General features: G+C 40.4%; 1 protein-coding gene across 1 annotated transcript in view; it reads right to left on the bottom strand.

The window, feature by feature from the left end:
• The window catches only part of C13H18orf63 (chromosome 13 C18orf63 homolog), a 30,621-nt gene extending 16,674 nt beyond the window's left edge, over positions 1-13,947 (bottom strand). Inside the window, exons 1-7 of the mRNA XM_087895891.1 lie at positions 13,781-13,947; positions 12,196-12,274; positions 10,779-10,835; positions 7,142-7,253; positions 6,595-6,636; positions 5,139-5,215; positions 1,482-1,591 (exon numbers count right to left, since the gene is read on the bottom strand). Of these exons, the coding sequence (XP_087752017.1) occupies positions 1,482-1,591; positions 5,139-5,215; positions 6,595-6,636; positions 7,142-7,253; positions 10,779-10,835; positions 12,196-12,274; positions 13,781-13,914 (611 nt within the window). The 5' untranslated portion in view covers positions 13,915-13,947. The remainder of the gene's footprint in view (positions 1-1,481; positions 1,592-5,138; positions 5,216-6,594; positions 6,637-7,141; positions 7,254-10,778; positions 10,836-12,195; positions 12,275-13,780) is intronic.
• Positions 13,948-16,250: the final 2,303 nt, after the last annotated feature.

Here is a 16,250-nt window from a genome sequence, read left to right as displayed (position 1 = left end):
AAAGTTCTATTTCAATGGAATTCTTAAGGTTTTCTGTTTGTAGCATTAAATTGTTGATGAACAGTAGAGTTAACCTTCTTCCTTCCCAGTTACGAGGCTTTTCATTTTCTTCTCTTTCTAGGACCAGTATTGTGTTGAATAGAAATTGTAAAAGTGAAATTCTTGTCTTGTTTCTGATCTTAATGAAAAGCTTTCAACCTTCCACCATTAAAAATGACCTTACTGTGAGTTTATTATGTATGGCATTTACTTGTATTAAATATTAATAACTGAACGGATTAGGAAAAACTGAGTCGACCTGCTACAAACAATGCACCAACCACAAATACACACAAAATAGAAGTAAAAACGTTACCATCTGCAGTGTGCCTGGTGCTTGTTAGATGGAGGAAAAGTCAGGTAAGAACTGAGCCACAATCACACCCTTCCCTTGGATGCTTTACCATCTGTAAACCCTTCCTTAATTTTCCTGAGTCAGTTAAAACATTTTGGTAACAGAAATTAATCATTTTTTTCTGATAATACAAACAAAACCAGTTCACATTAAATTATAATAAATCAGTATTAGGTAAACATTCATACATTTTGGTATTAGAATTGTTGTGGTACTGGGAAATTAGGTAATTTTACTGTTTATTAAAAGCAGAACCAGCAAAAATGTGAATGAGGAATAAATTATTGTAGTGCTTCAAGCAGGGAGAGTTACAGCTTCTGCTATTGTGGCAAACTGTTCTAGTGCTTTCCAGCTTTGTTTTGTTTGAATATAATTTGCCTACATGAATGTATGTGCACCACATGTGTGCCTGGGCAAGAGGCCAGAAGACGCCAGATCCTCTGAAAGTAGTTACAAACAGTTGCAAGCTGCCATGCAGGTGTGGAGAACTGACCGAGGGCCTCTGCGAGAGCAGCAAGTGTCCTTTACCACCAAAGCCATCTCTCCTATCCCGCTCCAGTACTTTCTAGCAATATAATTATGTTTTTTAAAAGTTCAAAGTAGTTTATAGTTTTGAACAAAGTGTTAAGAAACAAATTTATCGAGCATTATAATATTCTGAATCCACTAGTGATTGTTAATCTTTATTAGCAACCTTACTGGATTTAGAATTACCTAGGCGATGAGGTGATAACTAAGGAACTCTTCTAGATGTCTCTGTGAGGAGAAACTCCAGGAAGGATTAACTGAGGGGAAGCGAAGGTTTTTCCTAGCTGTGGGTGGAGCCTTCTCATAACCAGGGGGCTCAGAATAGAAGAGGGGAAAAGATAAAGCCTGCCATACTGGAATCCTCCAACTGCTGCTCCTTGGCCTTTGATGACAAACTTTGCTGCCCCACTGTGACTTCCACAGTGGGATGCTATGAACTCTCTAAAGCTGTCAGCCCAGAAAAACCTCCCCTCCCTAAGTTTCTTCTACCAGATACTGTGGTCACGGTGGTGCAGAAACAGTTGTTACATCAGCTGTACATTACAAACTCAAATCTTACCTTGGCAAAATGTAGCACCAGTTGCTTAAAATGGAATGTCTCTCAATGACAGCATTCTGGTTGGTATGAAAATCCTCTACAACATGCTGAGAAATATCAAACTCCTGTAGCTTTTAAAATGAAAGAAGATTTCAGCACGTAAGTCCTCCAGGACTTTGCCCCATATAAGGAGGCATCACAACAATACACACTGACTGTGGTTATGTGAGGTTTCAGGGCCTCACGTCTTCTTGAACCACACCCTGATCAGTGCTGTGACACACCCGTCTCTCCACTGCACAGGACACCTCTCAGGCAGGCTAGGCTTTCCTTTCCCTTTCATCTTCCAAGTCCAAGCTTTTGTTTTATGCTTATGTGGTCATGTGTGAGTGGGGGCAACTCTGGTAGTCATTCCCTGGGAAGATAACCCTTTTTGTTTGCTTTCTGAGACAGAGTCTCACTGGTCTGGAACTCTCAACTAGGCCGACCAGCAAGGTCTGGGGTCTGCTTATTGCTGTCACTCCAATGCTGGCATTACAAATAGGTTCCACAATGCCCTTCTATTGTTAATGTGGGATCTGGTGGATCAACCCAGCAAACACTAGACAAGATTAGGGAACCTTCCCAGCCCTGTGTTACACTTCCCCAGATTAGGGGACCTTCTCAGCCCTGTGTTACATGTCACCAGATTAGGGGACCTTCCCAGCCCTGTATCACACTTTTAAAAGACCACCTTCTGATAGAGCCAGTGTCACACTCTCCTTTGATATTCCTACTCCACTTCCTAGACTGCTTTCTTCCTCTTGCTCAAATATCCTACCCAGAGAGGATTCCAGCTTCTATACAGACAGTAAATGTTCACATCTTATAGTTCAGCTGCCCTGGGAAGTCCTGTAAGATATTTCTCAAATTTAGAAAGACACAGGGAGGCCTCAAGTAAAAATAAAATATTAGCGGTAAGGAGCACTGAGGATAGAGAGATGTGTGTCACGACGCCTCACTCCCCACAAAGAGCAAAGCAACTCTGAGGAACAATGCTCTCATTTCATTCACTGCCTACTTCTTTCCAGACCCTAACATAGCTAACACTGCATTTCTGTAGAAGCCATTAGTACGCTAGTGATGTTGCTTACAGCACGACTTACATTTTGATATTTCAACTCCTACTAATCAAAGTCTTTCTAAGTCTACACCCATTTAATCTAATATCACTTTTCTGAATTCTTATCCCATTCCTTAAGACGACTAAAAGTTCCACACCTTCCCATGGAGTCATTGGCAATTGTTAACTACTGGGAAAGTAAGGGTCAGTGTTCGTTAAGAGTGTATCTCCTTGCAGTTGACCACACTCTCGTGGAAAACCACACATCCAGGAATATCTGGAAAGCCCCCATTGGTCTTAAAGGGTTTTAAAGAAGGACAAAAAGTTGGGTGAAGAGGGAAGGTGGATACAGGAAGACTTGGGGGAGGTGAATCTAATCTAAACATGTGATACAAAATATGAAGCTCTCAAAGAACTTTTGAAAGGGAGCAATGGAAACCAGGGAACAGATGAAATAAGAAAATGTCAATATGGAAAGAGATGATAAAATGTTAGGGAAGTACAGTAGTGTTGTAGTACTTGTGTGGCTTATGAAAGATCCCGGGTTCTATCCTGAGCACCAGAAGAAGGAAGAAAAAAATAGTAAGAGCAACAAAACTCAGAACTGATAAGGATGTAAAATGTCCTGTGCAGGACAAGAGGTAACTTTAAAAATTTTTTTATTCATTTTACATTCCAGCCACAGTTCTCCCTCCCACCTTTCCTTTCCCCCTTCTCCCCCATCTGCTCCTCCCAAAGGGTAAGGCCTCCCCTGGGGAACCAACAAAGCCTGATGCATTAAGTTGAGGCAGGACCAAGCCCCTCCTCCGTGCTTCAAGGCTGAGCATAGCAACCCACTATAGGGAATGGGCTCCAAAAAGCTAGCTCATGCACCAGGAACAGATCCTGGTCCCACTGACGGGGCCCCTCAGATAGACCAAGCTGCACAACTGTCTCCCACATGCAGAGGGCCTAGTTTGGTCCCATGCAGGCTCCACAGCTGTTGGTCTAGAGTTCGTGACTCCAATTAGTTGCAAATCAATGAAACCGAACAGTGTGGAAAGAAAAACTCTGAATTGTGACCGTCTGACTACCTTTGATACTTGAGTCTCAATTCTTAGTTCTAACAATAAAATTTATACAAAAATCTGAGATTAAGGGAAACTAAGTAGAATGTTCAAAGTGGCATTGTTATTGAATGAAGATTTGAGAATTTTAATGTGACTCTAAGCCAACTCTGAATGTTTTAGGTGTGCAAACAATGAGTATTTTGTAAGTGTTCTCATCTTTATGCTGGCTTTTCTTCTGGACTCAACAAAATCTTTCGAAGGAAACACTTTGCACATGTACATAATAATACCCAATAAATAGCTGTCTGTAAAATAAACACAAATTGGCTTTCAGTTGCTTATTTTCCATACAATTAAAATTTCAGGGCAACAGTTTAACATATCCCTCAGGTAGTTATAATCTGAATGTATCACCTTGAGTCAGTTTACACACATAAATTTAGCATGGATGTCATTGGCTCTGTAATCTCATAGGTAGCAGCACTATTAGGAGGTGTGTTTTTGTGGAAGTGGGTGTGGCCTTGGAGAAAGTGTGTCACTGTGGGGGTGGGCTTTGAGGTTTCTGATGCTCAGGATACTAACTACTTTCTCAGATCATTTCCTGTTTCCTGCAAGATTTAGGACTCTCAACTACTACTCCAGCACGTTTGCTTGAATACCACCATGCTCGCTATCATGATGACAGTGGACTGAACCTCTGATACTATAAGCAAGCCACCCCAATTAAATGTTCTCATTATAAGAGTTGCTGTGGTCATGGTGACTCTTCATAGCGATAGGAACTCCAAGACAATGAGTTTTAGGAAAATAGTATAATTTAACACAGTCTAAATTTGAAGAAATAAATATTATTTAAAAATATGTATGGATTTTTTTATAATAAAAAATAAGAGCTGAAATGCCATTTCTTACAATAATGATAAACTATCTTAAAAAGTTATCCAAATAAGATAGAGTTTAGAAAACTACTGGAATTTCTACCTTAGAAGAATAGATTTTAGATGGTAAGTTGTCTAATTCAAATTAGAAGCCTACAGTCCTAGTACTCAGGAGACAGAGGTAGAAAGATAGCTACAAGTTCAAGGCCAGCAGGGCAGATACCAACTGCTAGCCGGCCTGAGCTATAAAATAGACCTTGTTTCAGAATTCCAAAACTGAACAAAGAAATGACAGCAACAAAAGCGGCTGAGCCCTTTAAAATGCTAGCCCCAAACAACGGGCTTCTCTAAGACTCTAACTGAAGTGTGTGTCTGTGCTCTCTTCACAGCAGCCCCTGGTCTCTCTTGTCTACCCTGCGCTCCTGCTACTTCTCTCCTCTCTCTCCAAATACTCACCTTCTGCTTTCATGTATGTATGTCTGTGTACATATATGTATATCCTGCATACGTGAGAAAACATTGCAATTGTTTTGGTAACAAACCCTTCCATCAGCTTCCATGTTAGAAATTAAAATCAAACAGTAATAATAACATACACACACTAAGTGTATTTAGATATAGGAACTTATAGAAATCAAATATTTTGTACCTCAGGCGGTGGCAATCTGATAGTATAGACGTCTATACTTAAACAAACTTGTGTTTCTGTTACGTTGATGTCTAATACTGAAAAAGAATTAACTATGAATTTTCTAGAATTAGTATTCTATCATAACAAATGAAGCATTTTAGTAGCATATATAACTTTATCCAGCTTATACATTAAGAATTTTTTACACATATAATAAAGTTTAAATAATGAACCATAGATTTGGCAGCCCACAGATTACACTTCTAAGACAAAGATGATAAACAACAGGATATATGTGGGAAGGAGGCCTACGACAGGATGACAGCAGGAGAGATAAGACTTCCTACAGCTTATAGTACACTCAATACGTACTTTCCGCAAACCTGACATCTATTACTAATTCCAGTGATGTCTCATACCAGGCTCCGGGCCTCAGAGTCGTCCCCGAAGCCTCTTCCTAGAGACCCTCCTTTCTCTCCTCTAAATAAAGCTGTGCTGACGAGGCAGTCGTGGGGACCTTGGGAGGAGACAGCTCCACGAGGCTCTGGGAGCTTCAGGGATGCTGAAGACGCCATTTCTTGAGCAGAGGACCAGTTACAAGGCTGCTCTGACTTTGTAAAACTTTAGCAAGTATGCACTTAAAATGTCTGAGTTTTACCTAAGTATGTTATATTTACACAACAGTAAAAACAATCTTTTGACAGAAGCCCAAGAAATTTGCTCTTCTAAGTTGTTGTCTCAACTCTCTAGCTAAGGTCTCATGCTAGCAAAGCTAAATTTAGGGAACCAACTCACTCATCCAGAGTGAGGTCAGAGCGACTGTCGCTGTCAACCAAATCACAGAAGTAGTGCCAGGCAGGAAACACGGTTCTGCAGGACAGTCTGCTCAGCTCCAGTAGCTGGGGGCTATAGATGAGGACTGGAAGACTGGGTCCAAACGATGGAGAACCTGCCACGCCTGGTTACTAATGCCTACTGGAAGCTGCTGATCCATCTGCTACCTCAGTAGGACTATTTACGAACCTACCTACCTTCAAGGCAATATGCAGAGCAATCAATTAGATTGGATGTTATAATAAAGTCTGTCTTTGAGATTATTGATGTTCCTTTAGATTATTTTCAGGAGAAAAATAAGATTCTAATAAAAAGTTTTGACATAATTAATTCAATTTTTAATACTATAATTTTGGAAAATATATTAAAATACTTTCAGAATTAAACATCTTCACAATCATTTTCTTAAATAGAGGAATTAAAATATAACTTTCCTCCCAACTAAGTGAATTTTTTCTCAAGTAAGTAAATATATGTTTTTTAATGAGAAGTAACTTCCTACGTGAATTCTGATTATAATTATGTCTTATTGTCTCCTTGCATATGGTAATCATCAAGACTGTAACAACTCAACATTGGTTTTTAAACAACTGTTTGTCATTTTAATGCTTTGTCTATTGTTTTGAGCATTTTTACTTACCAACAGCACTTTGCTTTCCCACATGAGAAAGAAAATCTCTTCCTTAAAAAATTCAAAGAAAATACCATATTATTATAATCCAGAAATAATCATTACTGACTAATATAACCATCTGAAGTGCTATGAAAATCAGAAAACAAATTTCTAACGACAGCTTTTAGAAAAATATATAATCACTCTAAAAATACCTGTTCCCTGAAAAGGATCAAGATACCCAATACTTTCTTCAACAATTTATCTCTTGCTATAAAGTAGGAAACCATCAAACTTTAGAAGTAAATTCAAGATGGCCCTTTAGGCCCAACAAAAATGACAATCTGTTTATTTATCAAATCTTCATAACGAGTTCATTCCTAAGTATCAAGAATTCTACTAATCAAAGCACTTCAAAGTAGCACCAGCAGGGCTCTGCATGTCATCGCCATAGGGAGATGACAGAAGTATTATTGCGGGCTTGTCTAAGAACTTTTCAATAAAAGGAAGCCACCTTGAAATCAAAACCAGAAGTACATATAGAAGCAGTCCAGTGACTGGCAAGCGAAGTCACCTTGTACCAAGAGATGACCTGTTCTATTCCAGGCTGGAGCAAGTCTCGCGCTGAGTGAATATGAAAGGCAGCTCTGAAGAATTACAGGAATTACTCTTCGTGGAGTCTCCATCTGAGACAAAGAGAGAATATGGGCAAATTAAGAGCAATGCTATGTATCTATAAATTCAGATACTGTCTGCAGTCTCAGATCAGCCTCCAATGAACTAAGCAATTCTAGATTTAAAAAAAAAGACAGTTGTTCCTGTAGTTAGTACTACTTAGTTATAAGGCTAAAGAATTTAAGAGATACTTATTTCGAAGCCACCAATGCAGCTTTGTTATGTGCCAAAATTTCCTGCTTAAGTCTAAACTGTACCCAATCTTCAACCATGCCGCCTGCTCTACACAGAGGAACTCAAGCAAGAATGATATTATGGTTTGTTTATTTTTTCCACTGTAGTTTATTTAACATTAGAAATGACTAAGTACAAAATTACTCATTGATGGGAAAACTCTATCAACCAATCACATTTAGTTAGGGTGTGGCCACCTGGAGCCCAGGTGGAAAACGTAGAAAAACGGGGAGACACAGGTGCACGCTCTCTTCTTCTTCGCGGTGCCCACTGGACCTATGAGATTTCAAAACTCCCACTGTTATAGTATAAGTTTCCCCTCTTTAACCATTAAAGTATTCCTGTTACTCTTGAACTAGTCTGGTTACTTATCATACTGACCTAATTCATGACAACTCATGCAACCAAGCATTTATCTATATATACAGAGTCAATCTTTAATATTAATGCTTTCATTGTTGACTCCCAAGTAACTGGAATTGGATTTATTTCTCCCATTTGAAGTCTCAAAAAAAAAAACTGGTCAAGTTATTTGAAACAATGGTTCAAAAATACTGGACATTATGGAACAAGGAAGAGGTAGTCTCTATAGATGAAAAGTCAACAAGATGAACCCTGGGAAATCATAGAGCCCATCTGTGGGCTTTTCCTCTATAGAGGATAACATGTCCCCGGTTTATTGTATAAAGAGGGGTTTCCAGACTGTGGTCATAAAAGAGGCAATCTAGAGAGACTCTGTTAGTCTCTGTGAGCTGGAGAGACGGAGCTGAGGGTCCACAGAAGACAAAGAAGCTAGAAAGCCCTTGAGAGGACACCGCGGAGAACAGACTGCAGGCAGGACAGCAGAGTCCCCGGGTTTTCTGCTGAGTATGGTCCAGCACACACACGGGAGGAAACCGCTGAAGTCAGAAGGAAAACCAAGTGTGTTTGCTACATGAACATTGAATACAATCCAGAAAGATCTGCCCTGTATTCTGCAAGAACGCAAGTAGAGAAATGAGACAGCCAAAAATTATTTTGCAGTATTAATTGCTGGGATATCCACAATTACAGGTAGAGATTTTGATACCCTGATCCTAATCATTGACACAAGCAAACAAAAAGCAAGAATGTGGTAGATTTATCATTATCAAGCAATGAGATGCAGTTAACATCTATAAGATGCTGAATACTATAATAAGACCAGAATACATATTGTTGTCAAGAGGACAAGAAACATTTATTAAATCTATAGTAGTTTATATTCTGGACCCTAAAAAATTCAATCTTTTTAAAAAATTAAAGCTCTACGAAACATCTTTCCAAATAATAATTGAATAAGAAAGCATAGCAGAAAGACCCCTGGGAACCCCCATTTGGAAACCATGCAGCCTATTTGTAGCAGACATTAGGAAGCACTTGTAACTGAAAAGTTAAAGGGCAGAACTACTTAGAGAGCATGTAAAACACTACATGCTCTCTAAGCATAAATATCTTAAATAATACACAAATATCTGTATTTGACAGGAATGACGTTCTTAACTCAGTGACATCAGTCATCATGTTAGGAAGCTAGAAAAAGGAGGGCAAAACAAAGCCAAATTAAGTAGAAGGAAATTATAGACCAAAGGTGTGTGTGTGTAGGATCGATGAAATACAAAGTAGCGAAACAACAGAGAAAATCAATGACACCTAACACCCTCCTTAACCCTATCAGTGATTGTCAACTCTCTAGCTGGTCAGAGAATTAAGAAAAAGAAAAAAAAAATGGGAAAAAGATCACACATATAACCAATGCTAGGAATCAGAAAGGAAGCTGGGCGGTGGCGGCGCATGCCTTTAATCCCAGCACTCAGGAGGCGGACGCAGGCAGATCTCTGTGAGTTTGAGGCCAGCCTGGTCTACAAGAGCTAGTTCCAGGACAGGCACCAAAGCTTGTCTCAACACCCCCCCCCCAGCCAAAAAAAGAGACAAAATCAAAAAGGAGAAATCACTTCATATTTTACAGCAAAGAAAAATAAGAGAACACCAAAGCAAACTTATTAAAACAAATTTGAGAGTTTAAACATGAAACATCTAGGGAAAAATAACAAAATCAGACACGACTTCTTCCAGAAAAGTTTTTTTTTTTTTTTTAAGGGAGGTGATATTTATTTCTTAGAATTCCTGATGGTAGAGATCTTAACTGATCCATAAATATGATGGTTAATCTTAATTGTCAAATTGATTGTTTGAGAAGTGACAAAGGGAAGAGTAAAACATACTTCTGGATATGTCGGGGGTTTACAGAGAGGACTGGGGGTAGAATCCACTCTGAACGTGGCAGTGCAGTGCCAACCCACAGGCTGAAGCTGGGGCTAGGTTGAAATAAAAGAGAAAGAGAAGAAAGTCTAAGAGTGCAGACTGACTACCCCCCCCCCCTCTCTCTCTCTCTCTCTCTCTCTCTCTCCCCCCCCCCTCCCTCCCTCCCTCCCTGCCTAGGTGACGTTGGTGAACTGCTTTCCTCAGCTAAGCCTTCCCACCACAATGTGCTTAACCCTCTGAAACCAGGATGCACTGCCCCAACACCCACGCCCACTTTCTGCCTTCAAAGAAGCTCACCTTTAGCGGAATACAGTCTACAATTTTGTTTCTCTTACATATTAGCTATATACTTGTGGCAATGATTCCATCTCTTGGAATTTTGTTGTTTTTCTATGTCAAAATGGAGTAAATCCCTCTTTTTGTGTCCTTAGATAAATTTTTGGGAAAAAAATCTTGAGGTCTTTTCCCATGTTTAACAACAACTTATGAGAAAGATACTCCAAATTTTGTTTGCTGGCTAAGTTTTGGCTATCTATTTATTGTTGGCATGGCAACTCTACACAAACTGGGGTCATCTGGAAAGAGGGAACCCCAACTGAGAAAATGCCTTCATCAGATTGGCCCCCAGGCAAATCTGCAGGTCATTTGTAAATTAATGATTGATGTTGGGATGAGAGCAGCCCAGTGTGGGTGCTGCCACCTCTCGGCAGGTGGTCCTGGTTACATAAAAACGCAGATAAGTGAGCCATGTCACAGACCGGTGAGCTCCTCTATGGTCATGGTCTGTTCTTCAGTTCCTGCCACTCCGTTCCTGTCTGGAATGCCTGCCCTGGCTGCCTGTGGAGATGTACTGTGATGTGGAAGGAGAAGCCTAATGGATACTTTTCTCCCTAAGTTGCTCTTTAGTTATGGTGTCTATCACAGCAACAGAAAACACACCAGGACACTGCTGAAAGAAGCAGACTATATACTATTCTATAATAATATAGAACACCTATATTATTATTTTAAACACATACCTTAGCTCCATATTTTTCAATATAGGCATGAAGTCTCCCAGATTTGAAAAACGGTATCTGGAACAGAAAGTCCTTTGTAAAAAGGACTAAACATAGATCTTTAACAAAACACCGTTATACATAAATATTTTAAGTAAAATACAACAAAGGGCACAAGTTTTGGCTATCATTTTATATTTCTATCCTATATCCATTTGAAGAAAGACACAATGAGAACCACTTTTTCCTTGACATAGGATCTGTGACAGGTTCACTGCCAAGGTGAAGTTGCCTGGTATTGACATGCTCTCCAAGCCATATAAAAGAAAAGGCAGATACATTTTATATAAGTCTTTAACAACTTTCACATATATAAGACATACTTAGATGTGGATGTGGAAAATGAACCTAAATAAATTTAAAAGGCTTCAACCTACTAATGAAAGAAACGTAAGTATTAAAAGAATAGCAGACATTATTTGCTAAATGGGCATGGTATCAAATTGACATCTAAATACATACATCTATGCCAATAGGTTATGCAGCTCTCAGTAGCCTCCAGAGAAGCGTCTGTATAGATGGTGATTACTACAGAGACTCACAGCTAGTCTGTGTGCAGGGAATGAACGGTTAGGAGCTGCTCAGCCAGAAACGGGACAGCTGCATCATACTCCCTGCTCCCCAGGCTAGTGGGACATCGTGGAGGAAGGGGCGGACAGAACAACCATGAGAGCCAGAGGCCAGGGAGGGCTGGTGTGAAATAGTCTCTTCCAGAGCTGGCACTCAAGTTCCCAGCAGCTGTGGTGGCCTGCACAAAATCAAGACAAACAACATTCTCGCATGGACGAGGGAGGGGCATCCAATTCCCACAGCAAGCTGAAAAGTTATCGAGAGCTGATGGCTGTTGGGGAAAGGGTGTGATCCCTGTCAGGGTGACCACTGCAGTGGATGGCTCTACCGCCATGCATACCTGCTCTAACTAGTGTCCGCGGATTATTTTTTAAGAAAGAGTATATGAAGTTGGGAGGAGGAAGAGATTGTATATGGAAAGATTTGGAGGGGAAAAGGTGTTATGGAAATAGAGGGTATAAATATATGATATTGTCAAAGGAAAATAAAAATGTTGATTTACGGAGATGAGAAATTTAAGTATAACTAAAATATTGATAAAAAGCATTGAAGCCCATGCTGTCTTATCTATTGTACCATAACATGTTCTGTTCATTAGTGGTCTTTATTTCAGCATTTATCTAAGATAAAGCTAAGTATTAATTTAGAATCACAAGATAGATTTAAATGTCAGGCATATCAAGTTAATGGGACATTCACTCAAACTGAACTATGGGGTGGTTAGTCCCCATAAACAATCTTTCATTTCTGCTACAATGCTTATTATTATTGCTTATTAATATTGCTTCTAGGAATCAGCGATACTAACCGACATCACTACCCAGATTTGGTTTAATATTCCAGGCACAGGTGCTGTAAGAACATCTTCATGAAGCAGTAGCAGCTGCCTGTGGAGAAGGAACACATTATTTTCAAACTGAACTCATCTACTGTCTACACTTGTATGATACTGAAATATTTAGGAACTTAGTCTAGCCTTTCACTTTTCTATCTATTTTGTTATTTTTCAAAGAGGTCAGAGACAATTTGTATTAAGTATGACTAAATTATACCCAAACATGAAGGCTATGGATTTCCTGAAGCAGTTGGGGATTTAAGATGGGTAAAACTCCAAGACTGTCCTCCCCATTTCTGTCCTTATGATTTCGTTTTGTTTTGCAACCATCTTACTATTTAGTTCAGGATGCCTCTAATTTGAGATTCTTGCTCCTCAGCATCCAGACTGCTGGGATTATGTAAATTCAGTATCACAGTCAGCTTTCTCCTAGCAATCTTACAGGACTTATTCTTCTCTGAGATAGTTATTTAAAGTTTGTCTTGAGTCCTTTGGGTACCTCAAACAATTAAAGGCACTAAATACAAGTGAGTCCTTAACAATCAGATTTCAGTTGAGCTGTTCCTTAAAGATTATCTTGGGTCAGGAATTGCAAGATAATTCTTAGAGAAATATATAGACGAAGTTCCTGCCCCTGGCCCCACAGCTGCTAAGCCCCAAAGAAACACACAGAAACTTATATTAATTATAAACTCTTTGGCCTATTAGCTCAGGCTTATTTTTAACTAGCTACAACTTAAATTAACCCATAATTCTTATCTATGTTTAGCCATGTGGCTTGGAATCTTTTCTCACTGAGGCATTCTCATTGCTTCTGCTGCATTTGGCTGGTGAGTCACTCTCCACCTTTCTTCTTCCCCGAATTCTCTTAGCTTGGTTGCCCCGCCTATATTGCATGCCTAGCTACTGGCCAATCAGCGTTTTTTAAACCAAATGAGTGACAAATTTTTACAGTGTACAAAAGCATTATCCCACAGCAGAAATATTCTCCATTGTCATATTTTGACAAAGAAATTTAGAAATTACGTTAATCTTCTTGTATCTTTAAGTGCCTTGCAAAGAGTATATAGCAAATATGCATTACTTAGTATATTTGGGGGGAGTCTGATTTATTTCAAAAACTAAGTCTTATCAAGAATTAAAATTTATTTTTTTATTTTATGTGCATTGGTGTTTTGCCTGCACACATGTCTGTGTGAGAGTGTCAGTCCCTGGAACTGGAGTCACAGAAAGTTGTGAGCTTCCCTGTGGGTGCTGGGAATTGAACCCTGGTCCTCTGGAAGAGCACCCAGTGCTTTCAACCACTGAACCATCTCTGTAGCCCTGAAAATTCAAAAATTTTAAAGCTCACAAGAGGTCACAAATATAAAAACTTAACAGTGAGATATTTACCTCAAGCATTTTAACTCCCTTTTAAAATGTAATCTAATATACCTGGATTCTTTGCTTTCAAAATAGAGATACATATTTAGTAGATGTTTTGAAGGAAATCCCCCTAAAATAGCTATAATGGGATTTGTAAAGTCTAAAAGCTCAGAGAGAAGGCACATGCTTTTACCTGCACATCTTGATCTGTGTACTCCTAATCTCTGCTTCTGCCATCCTGCTACTCAATTTTATCTGGACAGCACAGACTTTGTGTAAATCTGGAAGTATGATAAAGAACAGGGATGGCTGCCTGGACTCATTCATATTTTCGTGTTGACTGTATTTCAGCAAGCAGTTTCGTCACAAACATACAGCTGTAAAAAAAAAAAACACACATCAACAGTTTTAACTGTAAAGTTTCAATGCTAACTCAGCAGATTTTATTTGCCATCATGTTAGAATAAGAAAATAAAAATAAATTCGTAAACTTTAGCCAAAAAAAAAAAATCACCATTTCAGCTTCATGGTCTTCTAAATCACTTGTCTTTAGACAGGTTTTATTAAAATATGTTCACCTATGATTATCCAGTTATAATAAGTTCAATACTTTAGTTTACTATATTCATGGAGTTACATACCTGTTAATGGAATAGATTGTAAAACTTTCATTGCCTCTCCCAATATTCTAAATCTTCAGTTCTACAACACAAATTGAATGGCTAATTTCTGTACTAATAGCTCTAATTTATTAAATACCTAAGCATTTTCTTGCTATATACCTGCCACATTGTGTTTAATAATTTCATTCTACAGATCCTGGCTATCCTTAAGGTTTTGTTTTCAGAAAAATGAAATCTTTTCTCTCACATAATTTTAAAAAAAATGGAAAAGGTTAGCCAAAACATGTAACTGTATAACCATTAAGTAGATCTCATTTCCAAGAAATGACTTGGATTCAAAACTTGTACTTGGGGGCACATTTTAAAATTACTAGTAACTGGTAACCTTGGAAGTGTGTGTCATGCATTACAGAAAACTGGAATCTCAGTGCAGAGTCGGCTAGGAAAAGTCAAGTACACTAGTGGGAGGTGACTTGGACTCTAGAATGGCAGACTTTACACAAACATACCTTTTCTCTTTAAAGAGAAGCCACCAGCCCTGGAATCTGAAGTGTTGGTGGACTTTACTCTGGTCACATCAACCAAATGCCTTCGGTTGTCGTTTGAGGAATGCTGGCCCTGAACTTTGGCTTGAACAAACATAACGTACTTAAACCACTTAAAATTTTCTTCAGTTCTGGATTCACTTATGCTTCCCATAAGTGAGTTCACAATAAGTTTCCTCCCCTCCTTAGGCTCCACTTTCTCAGTGACAGCAATACCTCTGAAGCCTTTAAAAACAAATTTAAGGTACTTCTAGGCATTTCTAATGCTCTAAAAATTGAAGCAAATGACACTGTTTTAACAGAATAATCATCTTTTCCTGGCCCTTAAGCTATCCCAGCAAACCCAACACGGGTTGTTTAACTCCGGGGTCTTCAGTCTGGTTCTTGGAAAGCAGCGCCCCAATTTTCTCAGGACGATCATGGCGGTCTCGCTCGACGGGCGATTCTGACCTCCTTCCTCCTCTCTCTTTCCTTGCTTCCTAATGATGTGGCGCCTCTGAGAAGCTCTTTCTCGGGAGGTGAGGAAGGCCAGGCTGGCATCAAAGCCGCCTGCAGCGGGTCCTCTCTTACCTCAGTCTGTCTGTCAGCCAGTCTCTGTGCTCTCCTCAGCCTCCGTGCTCACCTCAGCCTCTGTTCTCAGCCTCTGTGCTCACCTCAGCCTCTGTGCTCTCCTCAGCCTCTGTTCTCCTCAGCCTCCGTGTTCTCCTCAGCCTCCGTGCTGTCCTCAGTCTGTCAGCCTCCGTGCTCTCCTCAGCCTTTGCACTCTTCTCAGTTGGTCCTCGCGGACTACTAGGATACTACAGGAGCTAGTAGGATGCTCAAGCCTCGAGTTCCCCCCGTCAGAACCTGCTCGCCTCACACCTACCTCCTGTCGAGTCCCGCGCTCGAACTCCCATCAGGCCCTGTGCTCTGGGCTCCTGGGAACTCCCATGATGCCTTGGGCTCTGTGGTCCGGTCTTGTGCTCCTGGTCCTTCCACGCTCCTGTTACATCATTGACTCCCGTCAGCCCCTGGAGCTCCTGTCAGCCCTCTATCCCTGCAGGGTCTGCCCTGGGGTCCGGCCCCAGTTGGCCTAGTCCTCCACTCAGCCCGGCAGCCCCCACCTCACATCCTTGCCAGCCCAGCAGGAGGCTCCCATCAAGTCTCCCATCGGGTCCGGAGCTCCCAGAGGCCTGTGCTTCTCAGTGCCACCTTATGAGCCCTGGCAGCTGCCCCGCACAGTGCCCTCCACCGACAGATGCCATGGTACCTTGTCTGCACAGGGAGCCGATTTCAGCAAGGCCTTCTGTGTCACATGTCCGGAGGTGTCGGTTCCACCGTGCAATACATGCAGTACCTTCTGTCACCTCCCCAGCACGATCCATGGGCTTTTCCTGAGAAAATGAGAGTTTGCTTAGCACCTGGCAGGTCACCCAAACGCCCAAGTGCAGGTGGTTCCCGGGTCAGCGCGCAAGGGCTGTGTGAAGCCGCAGGCCACACAGTTGACTGAGATGAG

The sequence above is a fragment of the Myodes glareolus genome, chromosome 13 (assembly GCF_982192425.1).
Source record: "Myodes glareolus chromosome 13, mMyoGla1.1, whole genome shotgun sequence".
Lineage (NCBI taxonomy): Eukaryota > Metazoa > Chordata > Mammalia > Rodentia > Cricetidae > Myodes > Myodes glareolus.
Note: the sequence above shows the minus strand (reverse complement) of the source record. Positions and strands in the feature narration are given on the sequence as shown.